The sequence below is a fragment of the Gymnoscopelus braueri genome (genome assembly GCF_963280865.1).
Source record: "Gymnoscopelus braueri genome assembly, chromosome: 21".
NCBI classification, from domain to species: Eukaryota; Metazoa; Chordata; class Actinopteri; order Myctophiformes; family Myctophidae; genus Gymnoscopelus; species Gymnoscopelus braueri.
In genome coordinates this window covers 23,068,752-23,084,820 of record NC_137623.1, presented here as the reverse complement: position 1 = coordinate 23,084,820, position 16,069 = coordinate 23,068,752, and the positions used below count along the sequence as shown (strand labels likewise).

Genomic DNA, 16,069 nt, shown 5'->3' with positions numbered 1-16,069 from the left:
CCTTGAATTGGTTGCATCTAGAAACAATTATCTCCACCAGGCCGCAGGGCGGTTTTCGCCCGTCTGTGTGTATGTGTGTATATGTGCACTGCTAATCTCGCAAACTACTGGACCAATCAACGCCAAACCCTTTTAACGCCCTCCCAGTAGTCCAGGGAAGACGCCACCCGAAGGTTTTTCTTCCAATCCATCAATGACAACAATGTTATTTAATATTTTATGTGAATGCATTACCTCATGCCCACTGTCCCTCCAGAGTACAATGTAAGAGGCTTGTGCTTCCCCCGACAGTTCATAAGCTCAAGTGCAATGGCTACACATAAGATCAGTGTATAATGTGATGCCGTCATTGCCTGTGCGTTCAGGCCGCGTGTCCTGTAATGAGTACGTTTGGGTTCCGGAATCGGAAGAACCGGAGGAACCGGATCCAACATTGAGGAACCGGAATTGGTTCCATCACGTTTTGGAACCGTTTCCGGAACCGTTTTTTATCACACTGTCAGAGCTGACTTCACGTCTGCTGTGTGGGGCAGCGGTGGCCTAAAGGTTAGAGGAGTGCCCTTGTTGCTGGAAGGTTGCCGGTTCGATTCCCCGGACCAGCAGGAAAAAAGTCTGGGTGGGGAAGTGATTGGTCACCACTCAAAAAATTAAAATGAGCACTTGTGCTCAGCTACTACCCTGGGTAAAAAAAGAACAAAAACACACACACAAAAAAAAGACAATACCGGTGGTTCTCAACTTTTCAATTTCAATGACCATCATAACTCTGAGAGTGTACAAATAGAACGGGTCCATTTGGTTCCATTTGTACACTCAGAGTTACAGACCTAAAAGGGTACATTTGGAAACCAGGAATCGTGAAAGGGAACCGTTAAGGAATCGGAGAATATGCCTTTTTTGAAGGTCACAAGATTTCAATAGGTCACCAATGTTGGTGCAACACATGCATGTGCAGTACGCTACTGTATGGCTTGTAAAACAGAAGATATGGTCCCATATGCTACCATACTGGGACCTTTAATTATCATTTATGTGATAGACTGACTGATCAGTCGGCTGACAAATATGAGGGCCATTTAAATTCCCGACTGTATTTATCTGTCCAGGCCCAGGTTCAACACAAGATTAGGATTCCAATCAGAGACATGCAGCTTTCTTTTTTTTTGGCACCTTCTCTGCGTTATAAATTTAACATACCTAACAAGTATGGCATCTCAATATGAATATTTGCGAGGGGATATTTCAAAAGAAAAGGTCAATGGACATTCAAGGACTGTATGACATTTATGCCTTGCATACTAAATACAAAGCAGAGATGAGTTATGATGTTGAAATTTATAGCAGACTTCTGAAGAAAAAGAATAATTACAGTCCAGTTTGTCTGCATATTTGACTACGGCAGACATTTATGGCCTCTAGGCTTGACCAGCATAATGTCTGTCTGGCCATCCCACATCCCTACTGTAAATCACTTGAGTAAATGACTATGGCAAGTGACCAAGCCAGGACTTTCCATATGTATTCATATGGTGAAATGAGCCCTGCTGAAGCCAAACAAACAATAAGCCATTTTTGCTTGTGTCTACTTCAGCTCAATTACGTTTCCTGGATGACCAACCATTTGCCTGCTCTGTCTTTTGTTACTCTTGCAGATTTACTTGAACCACTTGGCCAACTACGTCCCCAATGCCTGGAACTATGAGCATGGCTGCAGTGTCTGTGATGACAATATGCTGGACTTGTCTCAGCTCGAAGTAAGTGAATAATACCAAGGCCTTTTCCCACACTGTTCTCTTTTTGCAGTCTGAAAATTATACTTTGTTTGGAAGAATTCTCCTGAACCTCTCTGTGCTAAACAAACAACATAAGGCAGTCTTCTTGTAGGCATATGTCTCATCAATCCATCAGTGAAATGTCTTGCACAAACAGCAAGGCTGTCCTATTTCAATAAGTGAGAGTACACCAGATTTGTAATGCTGTGCACACTCCTGATCCAGCAATAACAGGTCATGCACCCTCCAAAGCGTTTGGACCCTTATTAAAGGAGCTTTAAGTACCAGTAGTGCTACTTGGGGAAGAGGAAGCTGTGTGCTGCTGCAGTGCAGGATATGGCTTTTGGGGTTTTTGGAAGGGCTTATTTAAAGGGGTGTCACTGTCGACCAGGATGCTTTTTAGTGGCCTCCTTAGTATGGGATTTATCCACAATGGTGAGTTACAGCGGTCGTGTGGAAATTATGTCAGCGAGTTCAGCCAAGCCTAGCAATGTATAGACACAGCCGCAACTGTACGGAGTATCTTTGGCTGTTGGAAATATGCTGGCTGACTTTCCCTTGTATGGTTATGTCTTATTCAAACACTCCATTAACTCACACACAAGGATGAAAATGAAGGACGAAGCAGGGTTGTGTATAGGACTGGAATGAAATTCACATAAAGATCTTTGACATTGCAAATCAATATTGAATCTCCATGTCTGCACGTAGACACTTTCTGCAAACCTGCGAGCCCCATGAATGGCCTTGTGTGTCAGGAGTGCAGCTGGAGTCGATTCAATACAAACCTAACCTTATAAATGGAATCTCTGTGAAAGCAGCTCTCGCTGACCTTCCAGACGCAGCACAGAACACATGCTGTTTCATGATAATAGCCAAGGCTGTTGGTGAAGATATTTGGTTTTTGTTATGCCACTCAATAGCAGACTCGCTGGCAGAGGGTGGGGGGATTCTGGGAGATTGGGGAAACAGACAGGGTCAGCCTGGGTCATTGGCACTGCATGTACACTATGGTAGTGGTTCTCAACCACAACCAGACCACTACCAGGACTTAACTGTCCCCAGATGACAGTTAAGTGACAATTTAAGGACTTTTAAGACCTTTTTGATACCTAAAAAAAGAAGAAAGCAAAGAAAAAGACCATTACTGCATCAAAAGTAATCAACAAATATACAATAACATCTGGTCAAACATTGGCCAATCTGTCAAACAATATAAGAAAGAGGCAAAAAAAAATGAAAATAGCATTGTGAGGCATTGTGAGCTTGTAGATCTGCTATTTTCACAATATTTATCTGTGGAACCGAGTCAAACCAAATGTAATGCCTCAACTCCTACAGTACCAAGTGCTTGTCGTGTTGGGGGTCCCCAGTTCAAATATGATTATTTTGGGGGGGTCACGGCCTGAAAAGGTTGAGAACCACTGCATTATGGAGTAGACATAGGCCTTAGCACGGACTCCAGATTGTTCCTGACCCAATATAAGGAAGGGCAAAGGCCTTTTCCGTCCGTGAGACTGTGTACACGTCAGCCTGACCCCTTCATTGTCTCTTGGTTTTTGTCTTTCTTTTCTTTTTCCCCCAGTCAGTAATGATTTGAGGTTTTAGGCATAAGTCTTGATGTTTTGATGAGCGCCCTTCTCTCTCCCTGCTCCCCGCCCTCTTTGCAGTTCTTTTTCCCAGCTGCCTGTCAGGAACAATTTAATGCTAGCCGGACCCATGGGTGCCACACTGCCACTGCCCCCTCTTTCGCCTCGAGCACGGTCATTGCGGAGCTCGCAAATTAGATGGTTCCAGTCGGGACCTTTTTCATCCCTGGTCCAGACCTTTTGCTGTGAACTGGTCAAGGGGATCGTAAGGCCAGGCTGAGCTGTGTGGGCTGCAGCAGTGTGTCATGGGAAAAAGGCGTTCTCCTCTGCTACTTTCCCTCGCTCTCTCTCTATTTCCTACTCACCCTACTGTCTGAGGGACCAGTTTTAATGTGACTATACGTGGCAGGCTGTATTACTACAATGTAGCAATGAAAACAATATTTAGTAGGTAGGTTATTAACCACTATCTAGGGGGAGATTCTGCTTTTCAGAATCTTATCTGGATATTCTCAAATGCCTAGTAGGCATGTAACGATTTATCGTAAATCGATTAAAATCGATTCAAACTGGTGAAAATGGAAATCGATTAAAAAAAAGGATTGCAATGCAAAAAGCAGAGGGTATGTAAAAAAAGATAATTGATTAAAAAAAGTTTTCTACTGTATTGAAAAGAGGATAAGAGAAAACACAGTATTGTAACAAAAAAAGAATTAAGAGAAAAAAATACTGGATTTGTGTAAGAGAAATTTTACGGTTATTTGTCTGGAAAATAATTCGTGACAAATCGTATCGTTAACCTAGTATCGTGATTCGAATCCTATCGTGAGTTGAGTGAATTGTTACATGCCTAATGCCTAGTATAATATACTTATATTCACGACACGAGTACAAATATAGGCTAGATCTTACAGCATTGGAACCAGATCAGTGACACCATTAGAGAAATACCAACGACAGTCAACACTAGTGTGCACTGCACAGCAGTGCTGCTCCTCTGTGCTGGTCCCAGCTGGTGCAGGGTAAACCACAGTAAACCAAAACATATATTTTAAGCTGCGAGTGCACACCAGGATACTAGGATTGACACAATTGTATTAACAGATTACAGTGGAGCAAACTACATGTTTCTCATGTTGCTTCATCAGATTAACGCCGTCTTAGTGTTCGCGAAGTGGGTGTTCACATTGTCCATCATGCTACGCAGCCAAAGTAGTATGCCTTAAAGAACGTCACTGATTTGTTTATGTCTGAGGTGAAATGTATAAGACACCCTTGATTTATGTTAAACAGAATGCCATTAACCGAGGTGTGCTGTATTAATCCATTTCTCACCATGTCTAAACAGGAATATCCAAGTGTGTTGGTGGGGGTGTTCATCGAACAGCCGACCCCTTTCCTTCCCGAGTTCCTCCAGCGACTGCTGAGCCTAGACTATCCCCGAGATAAACTCAACATCTTTATCCACAACAATGTGAGTATATGCAGCTGCTAGTCAGTGGTGGAACTCTGATGCTTTTACTGTACTGCTGTACAGTAAAAGTATGAATACCACAATGTAGAAATACTCTGTTACAAGTAAAGGTCCTGTATTCAGAATTGTACTCAGTTAAAAGTATAAAGGTATTGGCATCAGAATATACGTGCAGCACAAAAGTATAGTACTGAAATCTTTCAACAGTTCTCAAACTGTTTCGATAATAGCCGATCTACAAGCTCTCAACACGCCCGCATTGCAACGCGTTGAAAGCTTGTACATTGGCTATTTTCAAATAGACAAACTATAAAATGGGGCTTAATTGGTTAATGTATGTTTCATAATAATAATGAAAATCTACAAAGTTACTTGTAAATAAAGTTTTAAAGTAATTGTTGTAGAGCAAAAAGTAAATATTTATGTCTGAGATGTGTGGAGTTGAAGTATGGAAAAATACTAGAGTAAAGTAAAAGTACCGCAAATTGTACTTAACCCAGTAAGTACTATGACTATGTCATTTTATATATATATAGATTTTATATATATATATATATATATATATATATATATATATATATATATATATATATATATATATATATATATATATATATATATATATATATAGAGCACATTGGTTTTCAAAGTGGGATTTTATACTTTGGCTATTCAAAAACAGCAGATATACAAGCTCATAGCACGTCACTTTGTGCCGCGCTATAAGCTTGTAGATCTGCTATTTTTGAAAAATATTTTAAAGCTGTGCAACCTTTTAATATATATATATATATTTTTTTAAATCAAATCTTAACTCCAATATTTGCTTCTGGGGGTCCCTGGAACCAAATACATTTTACATTTTGGGGGTCCTTGACATGACAAAGTTTGAGCACACTGATACAGTATAGCAACATTTGGTTTTTCAGAAAACTGTTATGATTTAGAAAATTTGTAGAATCGGCCGCAGGTCTTAATGTTAGTTAGTTTTGGAAACGTGTCTCAGTCATTACCATTGGCTCTGTCTTCAGGAGGTTTACCATGAGAAACACATCCAGAAGTTTTGGGAGGAGAACCGGAATGCATTCAGCAGCTTCAAGGTTGTCGGACCAGAGGAAAATCTGAGCCAAGGCGAGGCCAGGAACATGGGCATGTACGTGCAGTGCACCTCCCTCTCTCTCTCCTAAATTTACCGCCCCCACAACACAGATTTTTCATCTCCGAGGCTTGCAGGCGGCGTGAGACAACTGATTAATCCAAATTACGTTATGCATGAATGACTTCGCGAATGTCTGAAGGGCTACTGAGCAAAAATTAATCACAGCCAAAAATGAAAATTAGCATGGTGAAATGACCTTTGGAATGGTACTTCTATGAATTCTACATTGCTTTCTGCAGTGGGTATTTATGTGTATGCAGTGTTGTAGAGTACAGAAAACCTCTAATTTAGTGCACGGTGAAATGCAGTAGATAATAGTCTAAAGCCAGTCTGCCACCACATTCAGTTCCTCTCTCACAGTTCCTCCTGACCTGCAGGTGCTCATTGTAAACATAGGAATCAATGCCGAATGTACTGTAACTGTACTGACTGCTCCCCAGACTGCTTATGTCTTTGTGTTGCTAGATGACACAGAACTGATTATGTCATACACATACCAGACACTGCACACACACGCACACGCACACACCCCCGCACGCACACACACACTCCAAGTGCGACATTGCCCTGATTGCTCACTGCTGAGTAACAGACTGTTGCCATGGTGATAGACCAACAAGGCCCGATTAAAGAAAAAAAAAGGAGGATGTGCCTTGATAACACTGGCCAGCATGGTCCCATAATGATGGGTTTATCAGCAGCCTGTAATCTCCCACTGTGCAATATCCCCCAGAAGCTCAAAGACACTCATTGTGCGGAGCTATCTCTGTAATTCAGCTGTTTATACTAAAAGGATCTAATACTTTCCAACTTGTTACAGTGATTATTTTTAAGTATTTGATTGACTAGTAGACCTGCTTGGCATGAGCAGCAGGGCCTGCATAATAATCATTACGGTACTTTCCCCTGCCTGCGTGTCTTTTTATGCCATTAGGGATATTTGTCGCAAGGATACCGGATGTGACTACTACTACAGCATCGATTCAGACGTGATGCTGACCAACCGACAGACAATCAAGGCCCTCATTGAGCAGAACAGGTACACAGACATACTGCTGGAAACCTCCTCCACGAAGCCTCCCTTTTGCCCCATTGAGACTTTTATTTCACAAGTGGCAAAGCCACAGGAACATTACAGCCAAGGGAATTGGAGGGTTAAAAATAAGCGTTTCTGGCTTCCTGTTTTTGCCCCGGCCGCATGGAAACAGTGAAAAGCCCTGTTGCACTTAGCTTGAAATGCCACTTAGTTTGCGTTATACAAAAAACAAACATGCTAACCTTGTTTTGTTTTTTTGCTGCTGCCCCAGCTCATGATTTTGAGAGCTTTCCTATAAACCAGATGTCTTTGTGGCTGTGGCATTGAATGTTGTGACATGCTGGACCAATGGAGGCGCACGGCAAAAGCCCTGCATGGTTATTTAAAGACACGCCTGGGAATTCTCTGCTGGCACACACGTTGTGGGAGGGATTTGTACTGTATTGTAATGCATTTTTGTATCAAAATACATTTACCGTAAATTATGGTGTTCATTGATATATTATATCAATGAACACCATCATTTACGGTAAATGTATTTTCAATTCCTTTTCATCACGATAGCGAAATTCCTTTCAATGTGGTTTGGGTTTCTAAGACTAGAGGTAGTGGAGGGGTCCTGCCCATCCTTTTCCCATGCAAATTTACAGAAATGAACCAAATTCTGTGTAAGACATGCCATCGTACAGTTGGGCCTGCGAGTTCATTTCCAGTACAGCACAATATCACTGATGCTGTGTCACACCATTCTCTGAGATCTGTCACCCACTTGGCAATGTTTGTAACCCTCCAGTGCGGGTGTGACTTTTTACACGCAGCGTGATTTTTTTAGACCACTAAAGAACCCGGCACATTTGATGGCCGGCTGCCCGTGAAATCTCACTTGGTTTTATCCATTCTGACAGAATTACCCCGTCTCCACTCTTGACGTTCTCTTCCCTTACAGAAAAATAATTGCTCCCCTTGTCACTCGGCATGGTAAACTGTGGTCCAACTTCTGGGGAGCCTTGAGTCTGGATGGTTATTACGCCCGCTCTGAAGACTACGTTGACATTGTGCAGAGCAAACGTGTGTAAGTTCATGACGGAGAGGCCTCAACCTATTTGCTTACACTATTCCCTTTCTTGCAGCTGCCATGATGTAATCTTGTGTATCTAAAAGTGATAATTTAAATATTTTACATGTTACCCAGCAATGTCAAACAAAGCTTTGGTGAAAAACAGTGGTTTTCAACCGTTTTCATATCAAGGTCCATTATTTATTCGGCATTTGAGCCACGGACCACCATTTGATGATATTTAGACTCTCACGTAGAATATTTTGTTATCGTTGGATAAGATTTTGTCCACAATCCATGGTGTATTGATGTTGGTACCAATAGGAGAGACAACAGGCAAACGTTGAAAAAGTTAGAGATCTATAAGGGTCCATTTGGTTACCAACTCTCCATCATTTAGCTGGGGACCACCTGGAACCTCCTCAAGGTCCACTGGTGGTCCCCGGACCACTGGTTGAGAACCACTGGCTTACACTATTCCCTTTCTTGCAGCTTCCGTGATGTAATCGTGTGTATCTAAAAGTGATCATTTCAATATTTCGCGTTGTGAGCTTGAAGATCTGCTATTTTCACAATGTTATATATTTCACAATATAATAGAACCATTGCTCTAGTAGTCAATGTGCTCCCTGTAACCGACACATTTCGTAGGTTTCCCACCAAGCGTACTTTCTATATCCTCCCCAAACAGCACTAGACCAAAACCAGTGGTCACGGATGACATGTTGAGTATAACAAAATCTCCTCCACAACGCTAGGAAGAATATGAATTATGGTTAAAGTTTTTAAATAAAGCCCTTCCTTTTCCATATCTCTCGTTTCTCTAGGGGTCTATGGAACATTCCGTACATGGCACACACGTACCTCATAAAGGGCGAGGTGTTGCGGAATGAACTGAAGGAGAGGAACTATTTTGTTTTAGAGAAACTGGACCCAGACATGGCTCTGTGCAGAAACGCCAGGGAAATGGTAAGAAGGCTCTGCCTTAATCCTGGGGGGATTTATACGTCTTATGTGTCACGTCTTTATAAGACTGGTGATGTACGATATTGTTGATATTACAGTAAGACTGGTGATGTACGATATTGTTGATATTACAGTGTATTAGTATGAATGTACTGGGAAGGAATGTTACAGTATAAACATGGCTGCATGTGGACAACCCAGGCCATTAAAATCATGGCCTTTGGCTCTAGAAAGCAGAATTATGTATTTATTTACACACGGCGGAAGCCAGAGCTGTTAGTTTATACATTAGGATCCATGCAATGTCTGTTAATGCTGAAAAACAATCAATAGCTCTACTGAGGCCAACGAGGAAATGCTGGCAAGTATGTGCAATTTGAAATGTGCTCCTTGTCTATCGTCAAGGCATGATCTTCCTCTTGTTTATGACAGCCTTTGTGGTGTGTGTTGAGGTTCTCCCTGCTCCACTCTTGTCCAATCCTCTTCCACTTTCCTCTTTGTCACGTGACTGTGGACAGCGCAAGCAGTGGCGACGTCTGATTGGCTGCTAAATTGGCGATTTATTTGTTTGTTCTGTGTCTCCCTTCCATGACATTCAAATGTTGACCTCTCAACCACTCTGCATCCAGCTCTGCTTTGTCTCGTTCACATGTCACCTGTCTAAACTCCAAACACTGTGTTTGGATCACCTGCACCCCCCCCCCTCCCTTCCCCCCAGCATGTGTTGCTCAATAACCAAATATAACGACCGAAAACATAAGCTTCAGAGGGAATCTTGCTCACCTTTTTCCAGGCGCGCACACTTTCTTTCCTCCTGGGTTGCCCTGTATGTGACACACAGTATTTGGCCTCTCCCTCTGCCTCTGTGAAGACATTATGTTACATTGTTTACATGGTGCTTTTCCTCCATTTTAGACCAGTCACAGAGAAAAAGACTCCCCTTCTCCGGAATCATTCCATATGCTCAGGTCCCCACAGGTCTACATTTGTTTTGATTATTCTATTTTCTTCTATTTCCATTTCCAATGGGTGCACACGTTCAAAAAAAGACATTCAAATTGTATGGTACTGATTGCAAACACTGACTGATTTCACGGGTAAAAAATAAATAAAATAAAAGTCAGCAAAACATATACAGTACTAAAGTAGCCTACTGGTGTGTAAAATATTGCCGAATTTGATGAACAAAACCTTTGAATGTTGAACACCCATGGGTATGTTTCAGCGTATACGATAATCTTATTTTAAAACTTACCATGTGGGATACTCCTTCACATGGGATAGACATTAGGATAAACATCTTGACTTGAATGCTGTCTACGTCTTTATAGTAGCATTCAGGAAGTCTGGCAAACCCTTTGGAAATCGATGTTCACCAACTGCCTGTGATAAGTTAAAGTCTCAAGTCTATGAATTTTTTATTTCTTCCCCTTGGCGTAAGGAGGCACCATTTTTGCTGGAACGTACTATCACTACTTTCTTAAGGCCCGTTATGCGTGGTTGTGCACTGGTGTCGTGCACCAAACATAGCAGATCTATATATAAATCAGTATAAATCGACCCTGTGTGTGTTTCTGTGATCCTCCTCCAAGAGGAGAACTAGGAGGCATAAGACGAAGAGATGCAGTCAATGTCCACACGCAAGTCCCTGTCCTGCTTTTAACCCCCCACCCCACCCCACCCCACCCCACCCCACCCCACCCCCACCACACACACACACACACACACACACACACACACACAGTACATAACCAGCTGCGCTCTCCCAAAAACACCGGCTGATCTCAGACTAGGCTCCAACAACATTCTTTCCCACCCATTGACTCCATCTGGTCTGAACTGCATTCTGAAATTGAATAAATTAGGATTTGAGCTCATCACATTTTAGCATAAGGTGGGAAGGAAATAATGAAAACAAAAAAATATATATATATATCATCTGTATTTCCGCATGACAGCCTAGTCTGATAGTGAGTCCAAATGCCTCTACCCCACACCCAAGCACCCTGTCCTTGCTTCACTGGATTGGGAATATCATTCCTGGATTTACTGGAATATCATTCCTGGATTTACTCTGTCCCAAGCTACCCAGCAACCCTGTGTTCCCGTCCTTACCCCTGCCCTCACCCCCAGCACCCTGTCCCCAGGCCACCAACCCTTCTTAGTCTGACTCCCCATAAATAATCTTAGATTATTTATTTGTGACTTTATGGTTGTGAACTTTGATTTCCAAATCTGATTTCAGTGTGACAAAACACACTTGAATCACTTCACTTTAGTGATACTGTGCAATCAAACTTCTTTTTTTTGTGTGCAGTTTTTTCTCTGCACTTCCAATGTCAATTTAATACTTCCAATGTCAACTGTTTTTCATTGATAAATGTTCTCAAAGCATAAAACAATCACCGTAATTAGCGTGGAGCTGCATGCATTTGAAAGCTACTTAAGCTAAATTGACTGTATAACAATGCAGTCTTTTTTTTACGCAAATTATGTCTTGGAACTAACTGAATTTTTCTCCATCTACTCCAGGGAGTCTTCATGTACATAACAAACCGTCATGAGTTTGGAAGGATAATTTCCACTGCCAATTATAACATTTCGCATTATAACAATGACTTGTGGCAGATATTCGAAAACCCAACGGTAAGTCATTATAATTTCCTGTCATACTGGAACAAAAGAAAAAAAACAGAAACATTATAAATTAGCTGTGGTAAACAGCAGCCACCAGTGAAGATTATTAGCTGCAATAAACTAGACTACAGATGTCAGACGATTGTGAAATCAAGACTACATAATGGACCCCATTACTGATAAAGCTGTGATTTATCACTTCATGTATCCTGTCAGGGCCTGCCTCGCTAGAGAGAGAGGATTAGCATTGTGGTATGCAGGTCAAGAGAACACTGCCCGCTAATCCCAATGTTCTTTGTCCCACAGGACTGGAAGGAAAAATACATCCACCCCAACTACAGCCGTATCTTCACAGAGAATTTCATGGAAGAGGTTTGTCTGTGAATGTGGACATGTACGCTTTTTTGTTGCACTGTGCGTGCGTGCGCTTGCGCGTGTGTGTGTGTTCCCGACATTGGCCACAGGCCACATTTTGGGATTTTTTTTTAACATATCAACATATCAAATTGGGTACAAAATTAGTTAAGATAAATGGTATGGTTAGAGCAGTTATGGGAGCGATTTGGGTAAAAGGATATGAAAAGACTGTAAGGCAATGCAATGTCCCCAAACGTTTGTAAAACAACAGTGTGTGTGTCTGTGTGTGTGTGTGTGTGTGTGTGTGTGTGTGTGTGTGTGTGTGTGTGTGTGTTGCAGCCTTGTCCAGATGTGTTCTGGTTCCCCGTCTTCTCAGACAAAGCCTGTGATGAGATTGTTGAGGAGATGGAACACTACGGGTCATGGTCTGGAGGCAGTCACGAGGTCAGTACTTCTAAGCCAGGTTCATTCTGCAAAATCCTGAGGGCTGATTGAAATACCAATAAACATGAATAATGTACTGTAGCAAAATAGTCCATATTTAATACTTTTTAAATAATAAAATAATGATGAAATAGCTTGAAGATCTGCTATTTCCACAATTTCTTTAAATGTTTGAAAATCTATGAACAACTTTCAAGATTACAATTACGCAAAAGAATTGCGATTATCTCTAGACAATTATGTAATAACTGTGACATACAACGGACCGGTCTGCGTTCAATTAGCCCATAGGATCTTGCAGTGCATGTGTGCATGCATTATGCATGTATTTGGTTCACTGTGATCTTCTGTTCACCAACCTTACACGAACTGTAACATGCATGCTTCTTCTACTACACGACTACTCTGCAATCATGCACATGTACAGTACACATACTTGCTGTACGGTACGTGCGGCCATGCACGCTTAATTTTACGACCTGCTATATAAATATCATGAAATTAAAGGGCTATGATTTTTTGTCTAATTCATGTGGCCTGTTTTATGCAGTGCTACATTGGTAATTAATGTCGCTAAAAGTATGCGCCCTGGGGACTAAATCCTCCTACATAGACTGTGACTAACTTGGTTTGGGAAATGGCTGAGCTGGAAGGGTCATTAATCCTTATACAGGCAAAGAATAGTACAGCCTGCGGTTTACACACACACACACACACACACACACACACACACACACACACACACACACACACACACACACACACACACACACACACACACACACACACACACACACACACACACACACACACACACACACACACACACACACACACACACACACACACACACACACACACACACACACACACGTGTCATCATCTATCACTGTGAAGACTGTGGTCACACACAGACAGAGGATACTGGGTCATTTGTTCCATCCTTCATCACACCACAGACTTTCTTATATTCTCTCCTGTTCCGCATCCCTCCTCAGGACAAGCGTATTTCTGGCGGTTATGAGACAGTGCCCACGGACGACATCCACATGAAGCAAATAGGCTACGACAAGGAGTGGCTCCACTTCATCCGGGAGTTCATATCCCCCGTCACTTTAAAAGTCTTCTCCGGCTACTACACCAAGGTTAGCATCAAAACCGCCAAAAACATGAGAACATAATGCATCGGTGTGTGGGGGGAAATGAAAGTGCGAATGCCAACCCAACCGTGTTTGCACAAGAGCTTAGCACTTTCCATGAGACTTGCTTTTACATGTATGGGACATTCCATGAAGAAACGTGATCTTTCTTCCAGAGGTTTCACAGAGGTTGATTTTTTTTGTGTGTGTTTTCGTTTTTACTTCCATCACAGGGCTATGCTATAATGAACTTTGTGGTGAAGTACACACCTGGGAGGCAATCATACCTGAGGCCCCACCACGACTCCTCTACATTCACCATCAACGTCGCCCTGAATGCCAAAGACACAGACTTTCAGGTAACAAGCGCTCATTGACCGTTATTCACAATGCAATACTTTTGCTCTTATCCCATATTCCAGAGTATGGAATAAGAACAAAATTTGTGAGCAAAATGGCTGCCGTGTGAAACGATGGTCCATTACACTTAAGAGTGATGCGTTGAGTGGAAAGAAAAGCGCTGCATTCCTCCAGGATTCCATCAGATTAGATCGTCTGTCTACTTTCCCCTCTTACATTCTGTCATCATGATCGCCACTCTCCCCAGTCCTTTCTGCTGAGCCCCTCTCTCTCGCATCGCACACGTCAGGTTGATGTTTATCTGGTATCAGAGTTTCTTTGAAGCATAAGCGGTTTTCTTTGCACTCTTACGCGACCGTTTACGCACCGTTTGTTGACTGGGTTCATGCCATTTACTCTGATTTCTCCCGTGTAAGTCGCTCTGGATGGGTAAGAGCATCTGTTAAATAGTAAACTGTAAATGATCGTTAATCCAACACCTGCTTTCAATAAATCCTCCGTAAATCACTTTCTTTCCATCTGTCCAACTTCCTCCCTCCTTTTCTTCCCCCTAGGGTGGAGGCTGTCGTTTCCACAGGTACAACTGCTCCATATCGTCTCCCAGGAAAGGCTGGACCTTCATGCACCCAGGAAGACTCACTCATCTCCATGAAGGTCTCCCAACCACCAACGGCACACGCTACATCGCAGTGTCCTTCATCGACCCTTGAACTCTTTTGATTAGATTATTTTTTTTGTAAATGTTCCGTTTTATTATATGTCTGATGTGTGTGTTTTGTTAAGTGGGGCTGTCCGGTTCTGTTGTTTTGATGTCTTGTGTTGTAAAAAAAAAGAAGCAATTGATGATTGCATTAAGAGACTCTCTGTTAAACAGAGTGTAGTGTCTAAGGGGTGAGTGACACTAAAGGGTGCTTATCCATGTGTACTGTGCTTGTACACAGACAAGAAAGACTACAAGAAAAATGCCCAACTGGTATCCCACCATCACGCTGTCAAGCCATCTTGTCACATGGGCTTAAATTTACAATTATTCTGTTCTTTTGTTAATCTATCATGACAGTCACTATGTTAATACATTTGGTTGTTTTGAGGTTCAATATAGACTGTAACTTTGCAAGTGTGTTGCCTCTGCACTATGCATTTCAGGTAAAATGTCACTGAACTGTCAAATACTGTAATATAACTCACTTTTGTTCCCATAAGGATTAGTGGTGCTTACCAACATTACATTATTTCAAATCAATAATAATCAATAAGGTCAAATATTTCTAGTGAAGGCTTAGGTGTGAAAAATACAAAGCCTTTTGCTAGTCTTTTATAATACATACTAGTTACAAACTGTTAATGTGATGTCAAATGGACTCAAGTTGCAATATGCCCAATGGATAGAAAAAGATCTATTTTTGTAACTTTGCACGCCAGAGGAAAAAAAAAGACAGCAGAATTTAATATGAATTCTGGTTGAATGAAGTTCAATATTATGCTATACTTGAAATGTTTTTTTTGTGGGGGAATTTGCAGCATTTGTTTGCTGGACTAAAACATTTCTACAATGTTTACTTTCTCTGAAAGTTGTGTGTAAGTGAACACTGAAACTCAGCCAGTTAAGTTGCTTAACTTATTGTGAAACTTATGACAAGAATTTAATAAAAAGAAATTACGCAAAAGTTTCAGTATACTCAACAACTTTGGATGCACTATCACAACGTTCCCCTTTGTTTTCTGCACATTCGTTGGCTTTAGGATAATATCCAATAAAGAGATCATGGAATCACCCACTACTGCAGAAAAGAAAAAAAAAATCACACCCAGTGTGAAGTGGGCGGTGTGGTCATCACAGTGATGGAAGCTCACTTAAAAAAATTTTTTTTTTTAAGTGCATAGTCCTATTAATAGGTTATTAATGTCATCATGTGTCTCGCTAGCCAATCACAGTGCTGAATAGAGTCAGCCAATAGAGTCAGCCAATCACAGTACAGCTAGGGGTGTACTAATGAGCCAATCACAGTACAGCAAATGTGTACTAATGAGGTGTCCCAACCCCACTTATAGGGGCGGCTACACCGCCCAAAAACAAAC

The 16,069-nt window shown here is 41.7% G+C and overlaps 1 protein-coding gene across 2 annotated transcripts in view; it reads left to right on the top strand.

Moving 5' to 3' along the window:
• The window catches only part of plod2 (procollagen-lysine, 2-oxoglutarate 5-dioxygenase 2), a 40,594-nt gene extending 24,946 nt beyond the window's left edge, over positions 1-15,648 (top strand). Inside the window, exons 8-20 of one of the 2 annotated variants that reach the window (XM_080417595.1) lie at positions 1,653-1,754; positions 4,710-4,835; positions 5,867-5,988; positions 6,929-7,033; positions 7,977-8,102; positions 8,915-9,056; positions 9,969-10,031; positions 11,586-11,699; positions 11,997-12,062; positions 12,387-12,491; positions 13,490-13,636; positions 13,864-13,989; positions 14,545-15,648. In XM_080417595.1, coding sequence (XP_080273721.1) covers positions 1,653-1,754; positions 4,710-4,835; positions 5,867-5,988; positions 6,929-7,033; positions 7,977-8,102; positions 8,915-9,056; positions 9,969-10,031; positions 11,586-11,699; positions 11,997-12,062; positions 12,387-12,491; positions 13,490-13,636; positions 13,864-13,989; positions 14,545-14,700 — 1,500 coding nt within the window. In that variant the 3' untranslated portion in view covers positions 14,701-15,648. The remainder of the gene's footprint in view (positions 1-1,652; positions 1,755-4,709; positions 4,836-5,866; positions 5,989-6,928; positions 7,034-7,976; positions 8,103-8,914; positions 9,057-9,968; positions 10,032-11,585; positions 11,700-11,996; positions 12,063-12,386; positions 12,492-13,489; positions 13,637-13,863; positions 13,990-14,544) is intronic. The other variant, XM_080417596.1, reaches the window with a different exon arrangement.
• The last annotated feature ends 421 nt before the right edge of the window (positions 15,649-16,069 follow it).